At 44.2% G+C, this 22,669-nt stretch overlaps 2 protein-coding genes across 3 annotated transcripts in view; both read right to left on the reverse strand.

Moving 5' to 3' along the window:
• Positions 1-12,870, reverse strand: part of LOC149473684 (prostaglandin reductase 1-like) — a 72,807-nt gene extending 59,937 nt beyond the window's left edge. The window contains exon 1 of the mRNA XM_089674750.1: positions 12,729-12,870. The gene's annotated coding sequence lies outside the window, so the exon portion shown is untranslated. The remainder of the gene's footprint in view (positions 1-12,728) is intronic.
• A 6,777-nt stretch (positions 12,871-19,647) lies between these two features.
• The window catches only part of LOC149473685 (prostaglandin reductase 1-like), a 46,397-nt gene continuing 43,375 nt past the window's right edge, over positions 19,648-22,669 (reverse strand). For both annotated transcript variants that reach the window (XM_089674874.1, XM_089674877.1), the window contains exon 10: positions 19,648-19,899. In XM_089674874.1, coding sequence (XP_089531000.1) covers positions 19,789-19,899 — 111 coding nt within the window. In that variant the 3' untranslated portion in view covers positions 19,648-19,788. The remainder of the gene's footprint in view (positions 19,900-22,669) is intronic.

Below are 22,669 nucleotides of genomic sequence, written 5' to 3' on the forward strand. Positions count from 1 at the left end.
ATGTGTGATGTATTTCATGTAATTTATGGTATTGTAATTACGAATGAGCTATTGCCTGGGCCAAACTCAGTTCATCTCAAACCCGTGGGAAAGTATGACAAGATAGCAAAGGGCATCAACAATTACTGCGGCTGTGAAATTCTTTATCACTGCATGTAACAAAGGGGCAGAGATGCTGGTGACATCATTGACCTAATATGGTCCTGTGGCCATATTTTATCAACAATGTTGTTCACATATGGCCACGTAGCCAGTTTGGGTCAATGATGCCACCAGCAACCCTGCCCCTTAATTATAGGGGACCTTCACTCTCCCTTTGTTGATTGTGTTTTCTGATCTCCCTCCATTTAACACATTTGACAAAGTAGATTTCACTCCCACTTCATTATTCCTTCCCTAGGCAAGGACTACCTTTGTTAAGTCTGGCCCCTATCCACTCACAGCCTTCTGGGATATGTCACATCCCAGGAGGCTTTAGGAAAGTCTTCTCTAAATCACCCATCTTTGGCATGTGTGGTTGGAAGACCGCTATGAATGACCAAGAAGTCACAGTTGGCTTCCGAATCTAAGATGGAGGCTCGGCCCAAAGACAGCACTGAAGATAGGGTTGTACGAAGACAACGCTGGATTTCATGGGCTGGTAAGTACTTGTTTAGTAATAGCCAGCAGCTACAGTATTTCTACTTTTTGTAGACCCGGCTGACATTGCTCCTAAATGATAAAACTTTTCTGAAATAAGTATACTGTTGCTCTCTATTGAGGCATGTTGGGAATATATAAATAAAGTACAGCACTGTACTTTATTTATTTGAATGATGAAGGTTTTATATTGGTTACCTTTGGTGCATTAGCTGCTGTTTTTAGAGCGCTCACTTTTACACCTTTATTTTTAATGTTGGGAATATATGCATTCAAACCACTTTAAGAGGACCCCCTCTCTTTTTTTTTTTTTAATAAAATATCTGAAACACTGTATCTATACTTATGCCGGCCATATGTAGATCAAATTTCGGTCAGTTTAGCAGGGAACAGCTGAATTTCTATCCACATATGGGCTAGCTGGTTGTAAACAAGTCACTACTGATCTAGTTGTATACAACCAGATTGTTGGCTTTTTCTTGAATAATCAGTGATGCCGGCTATAGCCTGCAACACTGATCATTGTGTTCCAATGAAGAGGAAGTCTCTCTGCTGTCAGAATACAATACTCACTTTTTTCATTCAAACTACTGCTGAATGAAAAAAAAAAAAAATCATGTATGATCAACTTTACATATGTTCATGCTGCCTCTTCCTCTCCTTTAGTCCTTTTTACCTGTATGTCCAGGGTCAGATCGCAGTATATTTCTACTACGCACATATGAGATGGAGCGCATGACCTGATGCAGCTCATCTTGCTCATACTCCATGTAAAATTACAATTGTCTTTTTTTTAAACAAACACCTTCTCTTGTGATCTTGGAAGATGAGACATCATGTGCCTACAACACCACACTCATTTGTTGATTAAATAGAAAAACTTCTCCCAGAGATCTCGCAAATGTTGTCATACGGTGCATGTGTGAGATAAGGTCATGACATTATGTGCCTTCTCTTGCTCATGCGCAGCATGACAATACAGCAAGATCTTGCAAATTAGGTATGAAATCTCCCTTACAGTGTTACTAAACCCACAACAGTAAAATCAGTCTGTATGTGCAGTAAAGCATAATTAAACTCACTGTGGAACCTAAGGGGTTAATCCTCTACATTGTGTAAAAAGGATGTTTGATCCTATATTCTCTGATCCTCCCCTTTTACTGTCCCAAATTCATCTGCTGATAGAACAGAGCCTTGGGGGCAAACTGCACATGCTCAGTTTGGTGTGTATTGCTACAGCATTTTTTTTCCCTTGGGAAAGTGCATGTGATCAGCACAGGACCAGTCAGCATTGTCCTAAAAGTGGGTCAGGGGTTATGCAGCCTCATACGATAATTAGGGGAGAATAAAAACTTCTCCTTCAAGCTTTAACCAGTGCTCTGCTGGACACTGATAGAAGTCACACGACTGCTATATACATCTGATGAGAAAAGGTATTTAGCAGTTTATATTTACTAAAATAACTGCATTTCCATGTTCTGTGTACTATGGAAGACCAGATCTAGTGAATGAGGGGTCCTGGGCTTAGTAACCCTTTAAAGCACTGATGACATTGCCTTCTCAGGGAGTACACTTTGTAGCCAGGAATACCAAGAAGTGGTACAAGAAAGGGAGGCCTGAAGTGAAATAAACATGGAAAATAGAGGGTCAGCATGGGAGGGCTTAAAGGGGCTTGCGTCTGGGCTGGGGAATGTCTTTCGTTTAAAACCAAACAGGTGGCAAATGCTAAAGTGATTGGATCAGGGTCAGGGATATGTGGAGCTGCAGGGGTTTGACTTCAGTAAATGGGACTGACTGGATGCAATCCCAGGTCAATGGGTTGCTTTTGAGAGCCAGGCAGAAGGGTTCTGTTTCTGTGCCCCCTGCCTCCTTACGTGCTTGGACGTCAAAGCCTCTGGAGCGCCTTAGCCCTGAAGTGACTCCCAGGGTTCAACATCGTATTAGGAGCGCCTTAGAGATTACCTCAAGGGACCCTCCGGCCCCCACACCAAAACGCCAGCCTTCTAAGCCTACGGTGCGGGCTGGGAGGAATCCTCTTCCTTGGCAGCACCCTCAGGATGTGGCCCCATCTGATTTTTCTGTCAATCCCCCTGCTGCTGCTCAGGTCCTGAGGACGGCACCCTTTGATAACTATCTGGCAACCTGGGCAGCTCATTGTGGGAGCGTGGTATTGGCGGAGTCGGCCTGTTACCTGGGGCGGCTGGTGTCCCTGCTCCTAGCTGTGGAGTGAACCTCCGGCAGCATGTGGGCAGTTAGTGGGAGGTAGCAATCAGCAGAAGAAAGATGTCTTAGTTATCCCATGAGGAGAGTGTGGCTGCTGGCTCCCCATCTGGCAGGGTGAGAGCCCAACGTGTCAGCAGTTGTGGCCAGCCTGGGTCCTCACGCAAGATGGCAGCAGATGACATCACAGGCTGCCGGGATGTGCACCAGAGAGCACCTGGAGCATCGGGCCGAGGCCTTGATGTGGCATCTGAGGACGCTTTGCTCGGCTTGTCTGAGAGAGAGCTGGATGAGAACAGCAGGGCAGAGCCGGCAGTGAGGCATACTGTAGTGGAGGATTTCTTAATGGCTGGTGGACCTGAGCATCCTCAGCAGCCTGGTGAGTTGCCATTGGACATGTCTGCTGTGTCTTCTAAAGGTAAGGCGGATGAAAAGGATGGGGACCAAACCCAGTTGTCAGATGCGGCTAAGTGCGAGGTCTATGTGTGTTTTGAGGATCTGCTCGGGGCAAATCTCAAGCCGAAAGTGAAGGAATAAATTCTGGAAGGGTGAATATGTTGAAATCTTTTCCCTGCTTCCGTTAGAAAAGTTTAACCTGGACATAGGTAAGTCTGATGACAGCAAGGAGGAAGAGGAAAAACGGTGATCTAGGTTGATCTCGCTTGCTGATTAGTTGCAGGCATTCGCGATTATGGCGAGTGTTATTGGTGAAAAGGCACTGGAGAACTGTTCACCGCAGTTCTGCTACTTGGACGCTATCGGGGAGGCCCATCAAGTCTACGGGGGACTAGTCTTGCTTCGGTATGATGAGAAGTTCTGACAGCGCAAGGCAGTGAGGCCATCTTTGTGATGGGATCACAAAAACAATAGTCTTTGGATGAAGCTCATGACCTCTGCGTGGACTGGTAACCAGTTGTTTCAGTTGGGGACAGTCGGCCAACAAGAAAAAGGGGTATTGTTAGCTGTTCAACGAGGGAACCTGAAAGTTCGGAACGGCATGGCATTTTAAGCATGAGTGTTCCAGCTGCGGGAAGCTCCTACTCTTTTGCCAGATGCCTGGCCAAAGGCAAAGGATGATCTGTGGATGCTGCGGGGAAAAGGGAGGACTCCGGAGAGGGTAGAAAGAATGCATTCTTTTCTCAGGCATCCTGACCATAGAGCAATGGACCTGCTGGATAAGGAGTTTTCTGAGGTATTCCTGATTCTGTGTGGTTTGCGTTCCCCTCACCGTCCTGAGGATAAGTCAGCGCTGGCTCACCCGGAGGTGGTTTCAGAGAAGGTGTCAGAAGTTTCATGGGGGTCGCATGGCTGATTCATTTTGGTCTCTGCTGCTGGACAATTTAGTGGTTTCTCCAATGGGGTAGTGCCCAAGAAGGAACCCAGTAAGTTCCAGTTGATTTACGTAACCTAGAGGGGGATTGGTGAAGGAACACATTGATTCGGACTTGTGTTCAGTTTTGTACACTTTATTCGATGCGGCGGTGCATTGGTTTCGGTATTACGGTCAGGGTGCCCTGTTAGCTGAAAAACGGACATTGAGTCCACTTTTTGGTTTGTTGCAGTGCACCCAGACAGTTTCTATTTGTTGGGTTGCAGGTGGTGGAATGGCTATTTCGTCGACTGTTGTTTACCTATGGGGTGTTCCATTTCGTTGTTTGAGACATTCAGTTCCTTTTTTGAATGGGTAGTCTGTGATGTGTCCAGGATTCAGTTTGTCATTCATTGTCTGGATGTATTTGTCCCACTAACAGCTGTAGGATCTTGTTAGCTACTGTTCAGCATGTGGCAGATCGCTTCGGCATTCCTTTAGCGGCTGATAAAACAGAAGGTCCAACTACAGTGCTGAGTTTTCTGGGCATTTTGATCGACGCTGTAGCAATGGAGTGTCGTCTCCCAGAGTACAAACTGAGGAATTTGAAGTTGGTAGTGGTTTCAGCGCAGAGGGGTGGCTAGGTGACATGCCTGGGGGTAGAATTTTTCATTCACTGGTTAGCAGCCGCAACGACGGGAGTTTGGGCACCAGGCCATCATATTCAACTTACCCCAAGAACATACAACAGACTTTTGGGTTTGGGAGACATTTTTGGACTTCTATAATGGCAGGTCGGCTCGGATGTCCAATGTCATGTCAAGTTTTGATCTGGAGCTCTTCACGGGCGCCGCGGGATCAGCTGGCTACGGTGTGTATTTCTGTGGTCAGTCCTTATTTCAGATGCTTCCTAGTGTTTATTCATCACCTTATGAGGTATGTTGTTTTGGGCGGCCTTTTCGTTGGCGTTCTTCGGAGTGTTGCGTATTGGATAACTAGTGTAGTTCTTCTAGATGGGGTTCAGATGGTCTGCAGTTCGTGGATGTGCGGTGTGGTGTTGGTTCTGTTTTTTGGATTCGGGAGTCCAAGATAATCAAGTTGGCAGGGGTGTGCAGGTTGAGTTGTTTCCTGTTCCAGGTTCTGCGCCTTGTCCAGTTCAGACCATTGCCCGTTCAATGGAGTTGCGCTCAAGGCGAGTTGGCCCATTTTTGTTGCATGAGGATGGGTCGGCGCTGTCGTGATACTAATTAATTTCCATGTTCAGAAAATGTTGTGACAGCATGAGGAGAGTGCTGCCGATAACCATCATTGGACACAGCTGATCACGTGGTAAAAGGATGCTATGATTGGCCTTTTACCTAGTCATGTGATCAGCTGGGTCCGTAGGACACAGCGATCACTGACAACGCCGGGTGCGTGTTCTGGGAGGACGTCATATGACGCCCTCCCAGAACTGGACAACCACGCTGTAGCCATCATTCGGCTATAGCGTGGTTGTAAAGTGGTTAAACCTCATTTGCCACATAGTTGCCCGATTGAACAGTGCATTGAAGTCAGCCTGTAAGGTGCAGACATCCTGTAAGGATGTTATTCCACTGCATAGCTTGGTGTCATCTGCAAAGACTGAAATAGGATTTTTAATCCCAGACCCTATATCATTTATACATATATTCAAAAGTAAGGGTCCCAACACTATTCATATGGTCTGATATGGTGGCTTGTACTCATTGGTGTTTGGCTCGGTCAGTAGCTAATATAAACAAGGCTTTGGTAAAACATAATTAGGAGGTGACTAGATTTGTGCTGCGGAACATTGGTTTGTTGGTGAGACATCGTGAGTTGGATACTTGGAGATACTTGCGTGGCGATGGTGTGCATTTGAACATGGTAGGGGTGGACATGTAGTGTCTTATGCAGTCCATAGACGGGGAGAAAAACGGACGATTTTTCTTTTAAAAAACGAAAAATCGGTCGTTCAAGCGGCCGACGTTACCACCAATGGTAAAAAAAAAAATCGGCCGATTTTCATCCCGTCTACAGCAGGCAAAAAGTGTCCCTGCAGAGAGCTCTGCTATTTCTTTGACAGTTCCTTGATATTTACAGCGGTTGCAACAATGTATCTATTTGTATCCATTTAGGATACAGATGTTTTTATTCGGAAACAAATAGATACAATGTTGCAACCTCTGTAAATGTCAAGGAACTGTCAAAGAAATAGCAGAGCTCTCTGCAGGGACACTTTTTGCCGGACTGGAATTCCTCTTATTTTTCATCCTTCTTCTTCTTTTCCTTCATCATCATCATCCTCTTCTTCTTCTTCATCATCATCATCATCATCCTCTTCTTCATCATCATCCTCATCTTCTTCTTCATCATCATCTTCTTCATCATCATCATCCTCTTCTTCGTCATCATCATCCTCTTCTTCTACTACTACTACTTCGTCATCATCCTCTTCTTCATCTTCTACTTCATCATCATCATCCTCTTCTTCTTCATCATCATCATCCTCTTCTTCATCATCATCCTCATCATCATCCTCCTCTTCTTCTTCTTCTTCTTCATCATCCTCCTCTTCTTGTTCTTCATCATCATCCTCTTCATCATCATCATCCTCTTCTTCTTCTTCATCATCATCATCCTCCTCTTCTTCTTTTTCTTTTTCTTCATCATCATCATCATCATCATCATCCTCTTCTTCTTCATCATCATACTCTTCTTCGTCATCATCGTCCTCTTCTTTTTCTTCTTCTACTTCTTCTTCCTCTTCTTCATCATCATCCTCTTCTTCTTCTTCTTCTACTTCTTCCTCTTCTTCATCATCATCCTCTTCTTCTTTTTCTTCATCATCATCCTCTTCTTCATCATCATCCTCTTCTTTTTCTTCATCATCATCATCCTCTTCTTCTTGTTCTTCATCATCATCCTCTTCTTCTTCTTCATCATCATCATCCTCTTCTTCTTGTTCTTCATCATCATCCTCTTCTTCGTCTTCTTCATAATCATCCTCTTCTTCTTCGTCTTCATCCTCTTCTTCTTTTTCTTTATAATCATCATCATCATCCTCTTCTTCTTCATCATCCTCATCCTCATCTTCTTCGTCATCATCATCCTCTTCTTCTACTTCTTCCTCTTCTTCTTCATCATCATCCTCTTCTTCATCATCATCCTCTTCTTCATCATCATCCTCTTCTTCTTCTTTTTCTTCATCATCATCATCCTCTTCTTCTTGTTCTTCATCATCATCCTCTTCTTCATCATCATCATCCTCTTTTTCTTCTTAATCATCATCCTCTTCTTCATCATCATCATCCTCTTCTTCTTCGTCGTCATCATCATCCTCTTCTTCTTCTTCTACTTCTTCCTCTTCTTCATAATCATCCTCTTCTTCTTCTACATCATCATCATCCTCTTCTTCTTCTTCATCATCATCCTCTTCTTCTTCTTCATCATCACCCTCTTCTTCTTCATCACCCTCTTCTTCTTCTTCATCATCATCACCCTCTTCTTCTTCTTCATCATCATCATCCTCTTCATCATCTTCATCCTCTTCTTCTTTTTCTTCTTTTTGTCTTCCTCTTGCAGGTCACTGCTCATGCGCAGATTTTTTATCGGTAGAAAATCGGCCGATTTGCCCATCATTGCCGCGAAAATCGGCCGATCGGCAAAATCGGCCGATTTTTTTCCAACTTTACCGATAAAAAAAACCGGCCAAAATACCGAAAAACGGCCGAACAAATAGCCCACCAACGATCCGAAAATCGGCCGATTTTATTTTCGGCCGAAAAATCGGCCGATTTTCGACCCATCTATGGCCTGCATAAGTCTGCAGGATGATATTCAGAGGGCCCTGGGGGTATGGAGGACTGCACAAACATAAAGTGTCATGTTTGCGCAGCGATTGCAGGGTGCAAGGTCCTTTTAGGTTAGTATGGGCACAAAGGTACGATGTAGGGACCCATCTGAGGTACAGGTCCCAGTTGTTGGGATGGTTATCTGCAAGTTGTCTCCGAGTCAGTGGTTTTGCGGCTGGAGGCCTGATTAAGTGATGCACAGGTACTTTCCTTCTTTTGATGCCTAATAATACCTTGGGGCTCCATTTTTATATGCTGTGGTATTAAGTTACTGTAATTATCTGTGTTCATCTGTTATTAATATTTGGTTAATGAAAGGCTGCTATGGTCATTTAACTCCATTGTGTTGTGGTGTGGTTATTCTACAGAAGATGGGTGGAGCTATGGTCAGAGCAGCATAGAGACAAGCCATATTTTATACCCTAGTCAAGGTAAGTAAAAAAAAAGTGTTAGATGATTTCACATCTGCATGCTGATGTGAATTTTAGTAAAAGGGATGAAAGGTCTGCTTTAACAAAGTCTTCTGACACAATGTACCAGGTGGATTTTTTGGTTTACACATTTACTCCTTAATTATCAGTATATCTTGCAAGACATACTGTGGTTAGAGGGCAGACAAAGTATGAACTATATGGAAGTAACAGGAAATACTACATAATGAAGACCCTTGTGACCATACCAGTACTCCCAGAAGGCTGTATACAGCAACATCAGTTGCATGACCTGTTCACTGCAGATGTCATTCCAATCCACAACAGCAGGTGCACACTCACATGTCCCAGCAGGATACTAACAGCAAATGCAATCCACCTATTGATGTTTTTGATGTACTGTATTTTATACAATGCTGCAGCACAGATGAAAAGTTCCATATCACAACCATGCAGAAACCATCAGCAGAATTATAGCACATTATCTTGCATTTGTATTCAGAAAGTACCTCTGTTCCTTATACTTAAACTGTGTACTTCCTATGATCCATTGCCAATCACCAGTAAGTAAATATATCTTCATTTATTGCAGCAAATCACTTTAACTACTTACCATCCTGAGGATTTACCCCCCCTTCCTGACCAGACCATTTTTTGTAATACGGTGCTGCGTTACTTTAACAGACAATTGCGTGGTCATGCAACACTGCACCCAAATAAAATTTGAATCCTTTTATTTCCCACAAATAGAGCTTTCTTTCAGTGGAATGTGAACACCTGTGCATTTTTTATTTTTTGCGCAATAAACAAAAAACACCTAACAATTTTGAGAAAAAACAATATTTTTGGCTTTTTGCTATTAAACATGTCCAGTAAAAAATTTTTAAAAATCAAATTACATCATAAATTTACACCAAAATATATTCTGCTACGTCTTTGCTAAAAAAAATCCCAATACGTGTAAATTAATTGGGTTACTTGAAAGTTATAGCGTTTACAAATGGCAGTATACGGCGGAATATTTTTTCACATTTTTTTTCCTAGTAATGGCGGCGATCAGTGACTTATAGTGGGACTGCAGCAGACATTCTGACACTGGGGGGAACTGACGTGGTGTCACTGACATCCCCAGTGATACCAATACAGTGATCAGTACTAATAAAAAGCACTGACATTGTACTAATGACACTGGGCAGGAAGGGGTTCACATCTGGGGTGATCAAAGGGTTAACTGTGTGCTGTTTCACATTGTGGGCTGTGTGTGTGCTTCACTGTAAGCACACTGCTTTGTATGGCTCTGTTATGCACAGCCATCCAAAACAGTGTACAGGAGCTGACAGGGGAGAGATCTGTATTGTTTTCATACAGTTCTTTCACCCCGCCGGTAATACTCGGTGAGCACCGGGTGCCGGTGATTGACAGCCAAGACTGCGAAGGGCGGTGTGGGTAGGGCGCACGTCTTGCGTGTGCCCACTCCCCATGACTGCAAAATCACGTATACATACATGATTTTGCGCACCCGTGTGTAACAATTGGGCATACAGAGATGGATGCAGTCATCCATTTTGCTCAAACCCCTCCATGTTGTATCTCTCTATCTCGCTTTCTCCTCCAATAATCCCCCCCTCCCTCTCTATTGAGTGACATGTGGTCTGGGTGATGACAGAGGTCACAGGCGCTCAAGGCATGGCAGGAGAACTCCGAGCTATAAAACCCCCAACAGAGCTGGGGCCTAGCTGTCTGTTAGCTGTGCAATCTGGGATATCGTAAATGCGTAAAACAAGTCCGTCACTGAGTTCAAAGACATTCCAGAGAAGTCATAAAACAAGACACCACATTCAACATCCATTTTCCCCTATGATTTCATATCTTGGAATATGAGAGACTTACATAAAAACCAGGTATATATTCAGATTGGTCACTTCAATACAAATCGTTTGGTATATTACATCCCCTACCTGAGATCAACAGGAGAGCAGCAATAAAATCTCCTTAACCATCCCAGCAAGTATATCATTATTCATATGTAGACATTCAGCAGACGATTCTGCGTATTAATCTACCCGTGGGTGGAATGTTACATGTACCTAGGAAAAATTATGGGCATAATATAAGCTATGAGAGTTTTTGGTCATAACTTAGGGCTCCACCTACACCTCCCTCCCCAAAGGAGATGATTGGTTTCACTGCTCCAGGGAGACACCCTGTGGATTTGCTAGAAAAGCTAAGTGAGGCTGAGTTGAGGGGTTTGTGAGTTGAAGAATCCCGTTTTAACATCGAAACTGACAGTGGGGGATAAATCCTTTTGACTTATGAAACTTGAAGCTGCTTAAACCAAGGCTGACTGGCAAGTACTTTAACCCTCTAAATTCCTTTGTTATCTCTTTGCTGTGCTATTGTTCTCTGTATATTTATATATACTGTATATTTTGGCTACATCTTTTTCTGTAAATATTTTTACTGCACCCTTTTGACCTTTTAGTAATAAATCTTACTTTCTGAAAGTGTTGAACTATTTCTAAAGCTCTTTAATGCAAATTATGAATTCCTACTGCTGAAGAGAGCTACTGTGTGTGTTTAACCCTCTGTATAACCTGCCTGTGGTGACAGTGGTATACAGAAGATTGTTTCAACCATCATAGTGTTATTGCTGATATTGTCAAGTTTCCTCTTTCTTTGTATAAAAAGGAGGTGGTGGCAGTGTGAAGGGTTAATTGCGTAATTAACCTGACCCAGTAACAATCGCTCTCAGGCTGCCGGTACATCGATTGTGGTCCAGTGAGCTGGAAAATCTTTGTGCAGGGTGCAGCTGGGCATGGCATTGTTACGCACGTGACATCGCAGTTTTAGATTGGCTAGTCCTTCGGTCACGAGTTTGCTGAGAAGGGCTGTGGTCTGATGCCGCAATCGTCACGCCGTGTTACCATGTAGCAGTGTTTCTGCTATAAAGCGGACGGCAAGCAGTTATTGCTCATTTAGGCCCCTTTCACACAAGGCAGACACTGTTTAGCTCAACAGGGGATCTGCTGGATGACAGGTCCAGGTCTGCTCAGTTTCTGCAGAGTGGACACAGACAGAGCCTATGGACAGGTGGGTGTGAATGGACTCTGCTGTCTATTTACACCTGAGTGCCCTCTGATCTACATAGATGGAAAGGGATGGCTCCCTTTCTGTTCTTTTTTTTTTTTTAGCAGACTGTATCACACTGGAAGAAACTGGACCTAACTGAACTCTTTGGGGTTTATTTACTAAACCTGGTTGACTCAGAATCTTGTCCACTTCTGCATAAAAACCAATCAGCTTCCAGGTTTTATTGCTGAAGCTTAACTGAACATGCTAAGGTTAGAAGCTGATTGGCTACCATGCACAGGTGCCCAAGATTCTGAGTCAACCAGGTTTAGTAAATAAACCCCTTTGTGTCAAAGAACACCCCTCTGAAAAGCAGTCCACAGTGGATATCTTTTCAGGGGGCAGTTAACCCTGAGAAAGCCCTCAGCCAGGGGCGGACTGACAACTCATGGGGCCCCCGTGCAATAGGGGATCATGGGGCCTCTGTGTGCTTGCCCAAACTCAAAAAAGCCTATGAAAAAGGTACCAGGGGCATCTCATGGGGCCCCCTACTGACCCCGGGCAGTACCCGAGTTTCCAAATGGTCAGTCCGCCCCTGCGCTTAGCACCGCACTGCAACGACAATCGGTACATGCAATTGCACTGTGACACAGCCCCATTGACTCATACTGCTCTAAGAATATGACACAGGATATAAAATTTTATCACAGCCGTAAAGCAGAGCATCACAGCTGTGGCATTTGCACCAACCCATAGGGCCTGCATGTAAGGTTAGGGGTGGTAAAACTGCAGCTCAACTGCCTATTTTTTTTACACTCCAGTGTAAATGAGACCCGAGTGCTTCCAACAGTTGAAAACAGTTTCCACAATGTTTTTTTGTGAAACAGTATAATTAAGCTTGTCATGATCAGATCTCAGATTGGAATTATCTCCTGGCATAAAGCGAACCTAGATTAGATAGCACTCACATTCTGCATACATTTTTTTAATGCTATTATTATCTATTGTTAGAAACAAATCATTTTCAGGGAAAGATTTCTGGTTAGCTGGGAGTGTCCCTAGAAATGAGAGACATTTAGCAGCTACACAGGATTAAGATCTCATGATTGCACAGCAAATAGGACTGAGCTGGCAGAGGGAACAAGCACACTGCACACCATCTTCCCCGCAGACGCAGATTTCCAGGAAGGAGATCATGACACTTACTTGCTGGAAGCTTCTGTATGGAGAATAGGTTTCCTTGTTGATCACTGAGCAAGTCAGAATGCAGAAGTGAGCGTTAGCTCACTATTATACAAGCCTGAGAATGTCCTCCCCACCCCCTCTTGCTCATGATCACCAGTATTCACTCCCCTTCTCTGTCTCCTCCTCTGACACACAGAGGATGGAGGCCTTCTACCTTTTACTAGAATGACACTTCGTTTACTTATTAATCCAGTTGTAGATATAAACTCTAACTGGTATTTAGTTTGCCAAAGCACTGTGTATTATAAATATGTAGCACCGACTTTAAGCTGGTCCTGTTGACTAAGCCAGCTTTAAGTTGTGCAAGCAGCCAGTCACACTGTATTTTCATCCAGGTACACAGTATTCCTCAGTCAGGGGGTCACCAAACGTTCTAAGGAAAGGGCCAGTTTGTCCTTCAAACTGTAGAAGGGCTGGACTGTGCCCAGTGGGTGTTAACAATGCCCTATATTTATTAGGGGGAGGAATAGTATCCCATCATTGGAGTCAGTGGAAAAAATAGTGCCCCATCATTGGTATCAATGGGAGGAACAGTGTCCCCATCATTGGTGTCAGTGGAAGAAATAGTGCCCCATCCTTGGTATCAGTGGAAGCAACAGTCTCCTATCATTGGTGTAAGTGGGAGGAATAGTGCCCCATCATTGGTGTCAGTAGGAGGAATATATAGGAATAGGAGGAGGACATACTACAGGAGATGACCAGAGACTGCAGACGTACTACAGGAGATGACCCATCATTGATGTGAGGGGGAAGAATAATGCCCCATTGTTGGTATTAGTGGAAGAAATAGTGCCCCATCGGTATCAGTGGGGGGGAAATAGTACCCTAACATTGGAATCAATAGGAGATGACCAGAGACTGTGGTTGTACTACAGGAGATAACCAGAGACTGCGGACATAGTACATTAGATGACCAGAGACTGCGGACATAGTACAGGAGATGACCAGAGACTGCAGACATAGTACAGGAGATGACCAGAGCCTGCGGACGTGCTACAGGAGATGACCAGAGACTGCGGACACGCTACAGGAGATGACCAGAGACTGCATAACCATAAGACGCACAGACATTTCCCCTCATTTTTTGGGGAAAAAAGTGCATCTTATAGAGCGAATAATATAGTAAATACACACATATATTACTAGAACAGGGGTATGCAATCTTTTGAGCATGGTGTGCCAAAAAATGTTTTAGAAGACATTGCGAGTGCCAGTTATATAAAAAAATGTCTTTACACACTCAATCATAAAAAAGAAATTTTTATACAGTAAATGCTGTAAACTATTTGAATAATAGTAAGAAAACATTGAGCTTTGCAGGATGGTAAATGGAAGCTTACCGCACAACACGTGTTCTGGAAAAGGGGTAAGTATGGTAAGGTTGAAATATGTCAACCGAGGACTTCTGCGAAATATACAGTTGGAAATTAAGTGTGAGGTGATAGTGGTCACCCTAATAAAGTTCTCTCAGATCAAACCCACTCTCTGCACCTTCAGACCCTAAATCAGCCCTCATTCTTGCATCTTCACACCTCAGATCACCCCAATTCCTGCACCTTCACACCTCAGATTAGCCCAATTCCTGCACCTTCACACCTCCGTTCACCCCAAATCCTACACGTTTGCACCCCAGATAAAGCCCAATTCATGTTTCTTCAGGCCTCAGATCAGCTCCAGTTTCTGCACTTTCACACCCCATACAGTGCCAATTCCTATTTCCTCAGATCAGCCCCAATTCCTTCAGGCCTCAGATCAACCCCAATTCCTTCTCAGCTCACACCACTGCCTGCACCTTCACCAATCAGATCACCCCAAATCCTGTACTTTCAAAATCCAGATCACCCCAAATCCTGTACTTTCAAAAACCAGATCAGCTCAATTCCTGCACCTTTACACCTCAGATCAGTCCCAATTCCTGCATTTCAAGACCTCAGCTCACCCCAGTTACTACAACTTCACAACCCAGACCACAGCGACAATTCTTGTGCCTTCAGGCCTCAGATCAGCCCCAATTCCTGAACCCCCAGAACTCTGATCACAATTTCTGCACCTTCACACCTCAGGTCAGTCCCAACATTTTCACCTTCACAAGTCAGGTCAGTCCCAATATCTACACCTTCACACCTCAGGTCAGTCCCAGTATCTGCACCTTCAAACCTCAGGTCAGTCCCAATATCTGCGCCTTCACACCTCAGGTCAGTCCCAATATCTGCACCTTCACACCTCAGGCCAGTCTCAATATCTGCACCTTCACACCTCAGGTTACTGTAATTTGTGCACCTCTGGACTTCAGTTTCCCCAATTCCTGCATTTTTACAACCCAGATCAGCCCTGATTCCTGTTCCTTCAGATCCTATTTCCAGCATTTTCACACCTCAGATCACACAAATACCTGCATTTTTACACTTCTGATAATCTCCAACTCCTGCACCCTTACAGCTCATATCACCCCAATTCCTGCATTTTTACAACATAGATCAGCCCCAATTCCTGTTCCTTCAGGCCTCAGATTCCTGCATTTTCCCACCTCAGATCACCCAAATACCTGCACCTTTACACCTCTGATCATCTCCAATTCCTGCACCCTGATAGCTCATATCCCAATTACTGCACCTTCACACTCCAACTCACCCCAAATCCAGCGGTTTCACAGCTCAGATCACCTCCATTCCTGCACCTACACACCTTTGATCACTTAATTAATGCCATTTGCAGATCTCTCATACTATATCCCCTCCAAGCTGAGCCAGGCGCATGGATGCTGAGGGAGAGAAATGTTTGGAGGGAGGGCAGGTACACCAATAGTAAAAGCCTGGACATGAGAAGGCTCAGGCTAAAAGAAGAATACTGAATATAATTATTCTTTCAAAGTGAGAACAAGCAGTCCAGGGAATCCGACTCAACACAGCTCCAGTGTGGAGAGAGCAATGAAGGTACCGACACCAGCGGGAATAGAGGGAGATCTTGTGAAGTTTATTCCATAAACTGAGACAATCTTAGAACAATGAAATTCCATAGGTCAAAAGATCATAATGTTTCTGCTCCATGCCATGAGGCTTGCTGCAATGCATTTCTGGGAAAGGGGGAGGGCTATCTATACAACATTAACTAAACCAAATGAAAGGGAGGAGCAGAGACAAGATATGGAAAACACTTAAAAGGCATACAACAGTCAATATGACAGTCATGTGAAACATGACATCACCTTGAAGCATTGAGCAATGAAAGGAGATTGCCCACAACAATATGATAAGAGGGTTCTGTCCCTCCCAAAAGAGCTGAGGTTGTGTCTCCCTATTTTCAATCATTTCACAAGAAAACACAAAAAGACTTGTGGCAGCAAAGTCGCTAAATGCCTTGTTTACAACCTTCATTGCAGCCTCAACTTGGAATATTGAGATGACAATGAGTTTTGCCGATTACCATGCTTGGGAACGTTTGAAAATCAGAATTCTTGAGAATAGCGGCAGAGTGGTGAGTGAGGTCAATAGTGGGGCATGTCACAATGAATGGTTGGCGTGAAAAATTGTGCTAACAGTGGGATAGGCTCACAACTTGAGCCTATGTACAGGAGTAAGAAGTATGTAACGTACACATTGAAGGGGTCAAGTGTATTATGAACAGAGTGTGTGGGGTTAGACATGAGGTTTGTACCGGAGTCAGATGTATGTAACATCTATGGTGGCATCTTTATTTTCCCATGTTCCCACTCCAGCCAGTGACAACCAATGGGTGCAGCTCACCCCCACTTTGTTTAGCTGCTCTTCCTCCCCAACCTCCCCCTCCTCTCCTGATCGATAGAGCTCCCCCTCTTCTCCCAGTAGGTACAGCTCTTTCTCCGCTCCCTCCCCCTTTCTATCCTGGCAGGCACAGCTCCTCCTTCTCTCCCTCCCCCCTTCTCTCCTAGCAGGCACAGCTCCTCTTTATCTTCCTCCTTCCCCCTCTTATAGCAGGCACAGCTCTTCCTCTCCAAGGAGGCACAGCTCCTCTTTATCTCCCTCCCACCACCTCTCCTAACAGGCACAGCTACTCCTCCTCTCCAAGCAAATACAGCTCCTCTTTAGCTCCCACTCTCCTAGTAGGCACAGCTGTGTCTTTCCTAGTAGGCACAGCTGTGTCTTTCCTAGTAGGCACAGCTCCTCCTCACCTAGTAGGCACAGCTCCTCCTCACCTAGTAGGCACAGCTCCTCTCCTAGTAGGCATAACTCTTGCTCATCTTCCTCCTTCCCCCTCTCCTAGCAGCCTGTCAATGCAATGTATCATGCTGCTGTCACTTGGTGCACTTCAAATAATGTTGATAAAAGGTAACTGTGGTGCGCTAAAACTTGCATCCCTACCGCCACCCCAAAACTGACATCTGCCCACACACTAAAACGGAGCACATTGAGGTTTGTTAACATCTCTGGAAGAGAAATGCTGGAGATATTCCATTAATGACACAGCAACCGTAAGGTCAGTTCCAGAAAGCCATCAGCTATGCTGATTAGAGATGATATTTATTAAGTGTATGTATTTATTAAGGGCCGGTTCGCATTGGAATACATGCATTATGGTTTTGACAGCCCATTTATTTCAATGAACTGCCAAGTGTAATGAAACACTGAAAAAGTAGTGCAAGCATTACTTTTTCAGATCACACCACAACGCATGGCAAGTACCATACGGTCTTAGTGGACACTAAAACAGATGCGTGTGGGTGTCATTGACAAATAATTGGGACCTGTGAGCATCTCTGAGTCACGTGTACTTTTACATAAATCTTGATGTGTTTTGTGTATCTTATTCCTGAGGCTGTAAAATCCATTTACAATTTTTAATTAAAAGAAAGCGCTAACAATTAAGTAATAGTATAAAGTAAAAATAATTTGGCTGCGGTGGTTAAAATGAATGTGAGGGTTCAGAATTTGCACCAAAGCCCTAGGATTTTATACTCCTACAAAGATCAGCTGATGCTGGAAAAATACTGGTGAGCAACTGAGTAGCTAGGATGATTTATTAAGTGAATTCACAGCTCGCTGGCAACTTCTATCCACAGGTGGGTTACTTTGTGGTGGGGTGTCTAGCTAGTTCGAGTGACAGAGCCTACAGTTACATTTTCAGTGATGGCGGGTTTGAGACTAATAACTATCCTTCCAGCTCACTACTTTTCAGGTTCCTCGCGCACTTAGACCCTCAGCTCATGTCATGAAGCATTTGTTAACATACTCACAATACCTCATGGTATCCAGTGGTTTCAAACGTAGTCTACAGGAGATTCCATGGAACACCTGTGGCTCATAAAACATGGGGGCCCAAGTTGCTGTGTGTGTACACCCAGGAGAATCTTACCCACCTACAAAACAAGAGAACCCTCCTCTACTAAGCCACCACTTGTTTCCAATCAGAACTATTCTTAATATCTACATTTCCACAGGTATTGGCTGCTTTGCTAGCTTCTCAGGGAGTACAGAAGATCAGTCCAACACTTACTGTAGCAACGTGCAGATTCTCATCAAGCTGAACTTTGCTTACTCATGCTAATAGTCCCCCTAACACTTCACAGAGGCACCATTGCCATTCAGCAGAAAATTTTAATTCTAAGCGCTTCTTCCCTTTTGCCTCCATCTCCACACTTGTCTCCACCATGGAGGAGAAAGATGACCACAATACACATACCCTTTCCTGCTTCACAGTACAGTGTGGTAGAGCACTCCTTTAAACAGAGGCCAGGGACAAGACTGTCAGGACAATGGTGAAAATCCGTGATTATCCTGACAAAATCAGGATAGCTGGCAACTATGCATTGGTTCAAAACATTTACTAGAATTTAACTGATGTGTTCTAGCTTTCCCCTGAAATGATGTAGCAGTCAGCAGGAGGAATCCTGGTTCCAGGCCTGGACTGGCCATAGGGCACACCAGACATCTCCCCAGTGGGCCGGGGCCGCATGTCCAGGCCCCAGACAGGACATAAGGGAGGGAGGGGCCAGTGGGGCAGGGGTAGAGCTGTTCCAGATCTGCCCTGATCAGGCTCTGAGTACTCTCTGGACCCATCCCTGGCTTCTCCTCCAATCGGTGGATCCTCAGCATGTGCCCGGCAGACATATATTGGACAATGTCACCAACACCATCCAGGGTCAACTGGTATTCCGGCTTTTAGATTGACTCCGTTTACAGACACCCCAGCTGACCAAAGTGCTCTGCAACCCTCTCTCTTATGAACCCTCTCTCCCACACCTCTACTTCCCTCTTTTGTGTTACACACAAATTCTTTAAATAGCATGAAACCCCATAAAAGTACTCTGTACTTAAGTCTTCAGCATTGATAACATATTGCCCATGCAACTCCCAGATCTCTGAAGTACATTAAAGCTGCCCTCCCCTTACCTCCCACCTTCTCCTGATCCCCCTCTACCCACCCTTGATATAATACGGTTGGATTTTTCCCACTGGCCTTCATACATACCACAAAAATGTAGAAATTTGTGTACTTCTTAGCTTTACTTATTTTTGTTTTCTATATGGAAATATTTGTGTATTTCACTATGTACGCCTCTTTTTTATGTCTGGAAATTGCCTAAATCTTTTAGAAAAAAAATTCAAGTGAAAATGCATAATATGTAGAAATACCATTCTTTTCTATATGGTTGGTTGACATACGTATATGCCCTACAGTTTAATGTGAAAAACAAAGGAAAAAACTTTATAGGCCCATTAACTCCTACATATGTGGATTATTATGCGTGCTGTGTGTACACAGTTCAATGTGAATCCACCCTAAGTATTTCTTGTTCACACATTTGCAATAGGGCTTTCTACAGTGTGCAGACCCGTGGCTGTAAATAGGGTAGAAGCTGAATCTGGTAACATCACTATCGGGTCACTACCAGGATACCAGTCAATTAGAAATATATAACATTTATTTGTATATTCTTATGGCACAAGTTATTATTTCACATCCAAGTAGAAGATCTGGATTTTAAAACAGATTTGCCCCCAAACATTAAAGAGCACCAGCATATACAAATGTATTTATTCAAATGTCATGCTTTGATAATTGCTTTTCCAGTGTTTTCTCCATTGAGCATTCCAATGAATCCTGCCGGCATATTCTCAAACCCATTGGTGATATGTTCATTATATTTCAATTTGCCCTGAAAAAAATAATATATATATAAAAAAGGTGTACATATATTCAAATTCAATAGACAATTGTACTTTTTAGGTGACTGCTTCCAACAGCAGCTTTACCTTTCTCCAGCAAAAAATGTTATTTAAGTTTAGATCTCAGATCATCACTTGATTCTCATGACTGTGGCCTACTCACGGAGTGAGTCTTCTGTGTGTGTACAGTATATATATATATATATATTATATATAGTGACAACTAGCATCAAGGGTAGAGTCTTTTAAAACACACAGCCTCTCGCGTCCTTTTTAAGGGCTGTTTTAGCCCACTTTTATTTAAAGGAAAGTTCCAGTTCCACACAATACGTTTCCCATGCAGTGGTATCCATCATCAATCCAAATAAAACAAATATTCAGCCTCCCGACTCTCTCAGGTATACAGCCCATGGCTGCTCTGGCTCCCACCTCTTCTAGGTGGAGCCCTCCTGACTCCTGGGTAATGACCTCCTGTCTGCCGGGGTGGAGCCCAGAACCATGGTTTGGCCTCTACAAAAAGGCCTGCACACACCTGTGCAATTAGTGTGCTGGGGGTTCTGAAAACACTGACCCAGGATTGGAGATTTCATCCTACCCAAATCACTTTGAAATCTCCAGGTCCCAAAACGGGCTTTACGAACCAACGAGGAAACTGACAAACCAATTTCCTCTGCATTAAGAGAACTGCCTGGAGCCCCTCAATCTGTATAGTTGAGAATCCTGGGTTATAACCTTGATTTTCACTGTGGCAGGATACCGCACTGCCTATATATATATATATATATATATATATATACATACATATATACATACATACATACATACACACACACTTTTCCAAAAAGTAAAGGAACACTTTGAAAACACATATCATGCTGGATATCTATACTGACACGGACTGGGTAATGTGTTAGGAACATAAGGATGACCCATCGTTTGATTCTTGGGGTGTCATTGAAATCAGTGTTCTGTAGGTTGATAATTTTCATTTCCATCAAAGTGAAAAAATAATGCAGCAGGCTAGTCCATTTTGCTGAAACATCACTGCATTTTATTTCCTCCCAAATCTTGACCAGCGCATCACTGAGCTCCTGGACAGTCTGAGGTGCAATCTGGCGGCGTCTGATGGCCCAAAACATGAAATTCCAGAGGTGTTCTATTGGATTTAGGTCAGGCGAGCATGGGGGCCATTCAATGGTATTAATTCTTTCATCCTCCAGGAACTGACTGCATAGTCTCATCACATGAGGTTGGCCATTGTCGTGCACTATGAGGAACCCAGGACCCACTGCACCTGCATAGGGTCTGGCAATGGGCGCGAGGATTTCATCCCAATACCTAATGGCAGTAAAGGTGCCATTGTCTAGCCTGTAGAGGTCTGTGTGTCCCTCCATGGATATGCCTCCCCAGACAATCACTGACCCACCACCAAAATGGTCATGCTGAACGATGTTACAGGCAGCATAACAATCTCCACGGTTTCTCCAGACCTTTTCACATATGTCACATGTGCTCAGGGAGAGCCTGCTGTCATCTGTGAAAATCACAGGGCTCCGGTGGAGGCCCTGCCAATTCTTGGGTTTAATAGTAAATGCCAATCGAGCTCTATGATGCCAGGCAGTGAGCACAGGGCCCATTAGAGGACATCAGGCCCTCAGGTCACCCTCATGAAGTCTGTTTCTGATTGTTTGGTCAGAGACATTCACATCAGTGGCCTGCTGGAGGTCATTTTGTAGGGCTCTGTCAGTGCTCATCCTTCATCCTTCCAAAAGGAGCAAATACAGGTCCTGCTGATGAGTTAAGGACCTTCTACGTCCCTGTCCAGCTCTCCTAGAGTAACTGCCTGTCTCCTGGAATCTCCTCCATGCTCTGGAGACTGTGCTGGGAGACACTGCAAACCTTTTGGCAATGGCACATATTAATGTGCCATCCTGGAGGAGTTGGACCACCTGTGCAACTTCTGTAGAGTCCAGGTATTGCCTCATGCTACCAGTAGTGACATGACCCTAGCCAAAAAATGTCTCCAAAAGCAACTGAAACTGATTAACAACCCCCTCTGCTACTTAACTGACCAGATCAATCTCCCAGGAGTTTCATTGACTTGATGCTATACTCTGATTAAAAAGTGTTCCTTCAGTATTTTTGAGCAGTGTTTATATATGAGCTTCTTCAATCTCTTCCTGTGCTTCACCTTTTGTGCTAAATCATGTTTATTTTCATCTATGAAGACAAGGCTTCCTCTGATTGAGATGGAAATAATGACATCATCTGTCTTCTTCTGGAACACTGTGCTGCTTACTGTATGTAACTAATGCTAATCAGGGCTGTGGCAAAGGCCTAGGCAAGCAGGGACACTGAGGCAGCTGGGTGAATCGGACGTGAGCAGGGAGGGTGATCGGAAGATTGGCATGGGGGGGGGGGGCAATTATGGAGCCGATCCCCTGCATGGCTCTCTCTGCAGCAGATGAAATCTGGCTTGTTCCCCCCTCCTTCCTGGTGCCTTTCAGCTGCTGCACAGAGCCATGCAAGGGATCAGTTCCAGTAATTGCCCCCTGCTGCACCCATCACCCTCCCTGTGCACCATGTATTTTCCCCTGCTGCCCAGGGCGGCTGTGTGCTCCCACAGTGCTCCCAGCTTCCCTCCTTTCCTACCTACTGGCAGCTGCAAGCACATAATAGGATCCTTCAGGATGGAGAGTGCGGGAAGGTTCTGGTAACTATGTCAACCAGTTCCCTTCCTTTCCTGAATGAACACAAGGA

Source organism: Staurois parvus, unplaced genomic scaffold (genome assembly GCF_062004578.1).
Source record: "Staurois parvus isolate SC_StPar_1 unplaced genomic scaffold, SC_StPar_1.0 ptg000012l, whole genome shotgun sequence".
Lineage (NCBI taxonomy): Eukaryota > Metazoa > Chordata > Amphibia > Anura > Ranidae > Staurois > Staurois parvus.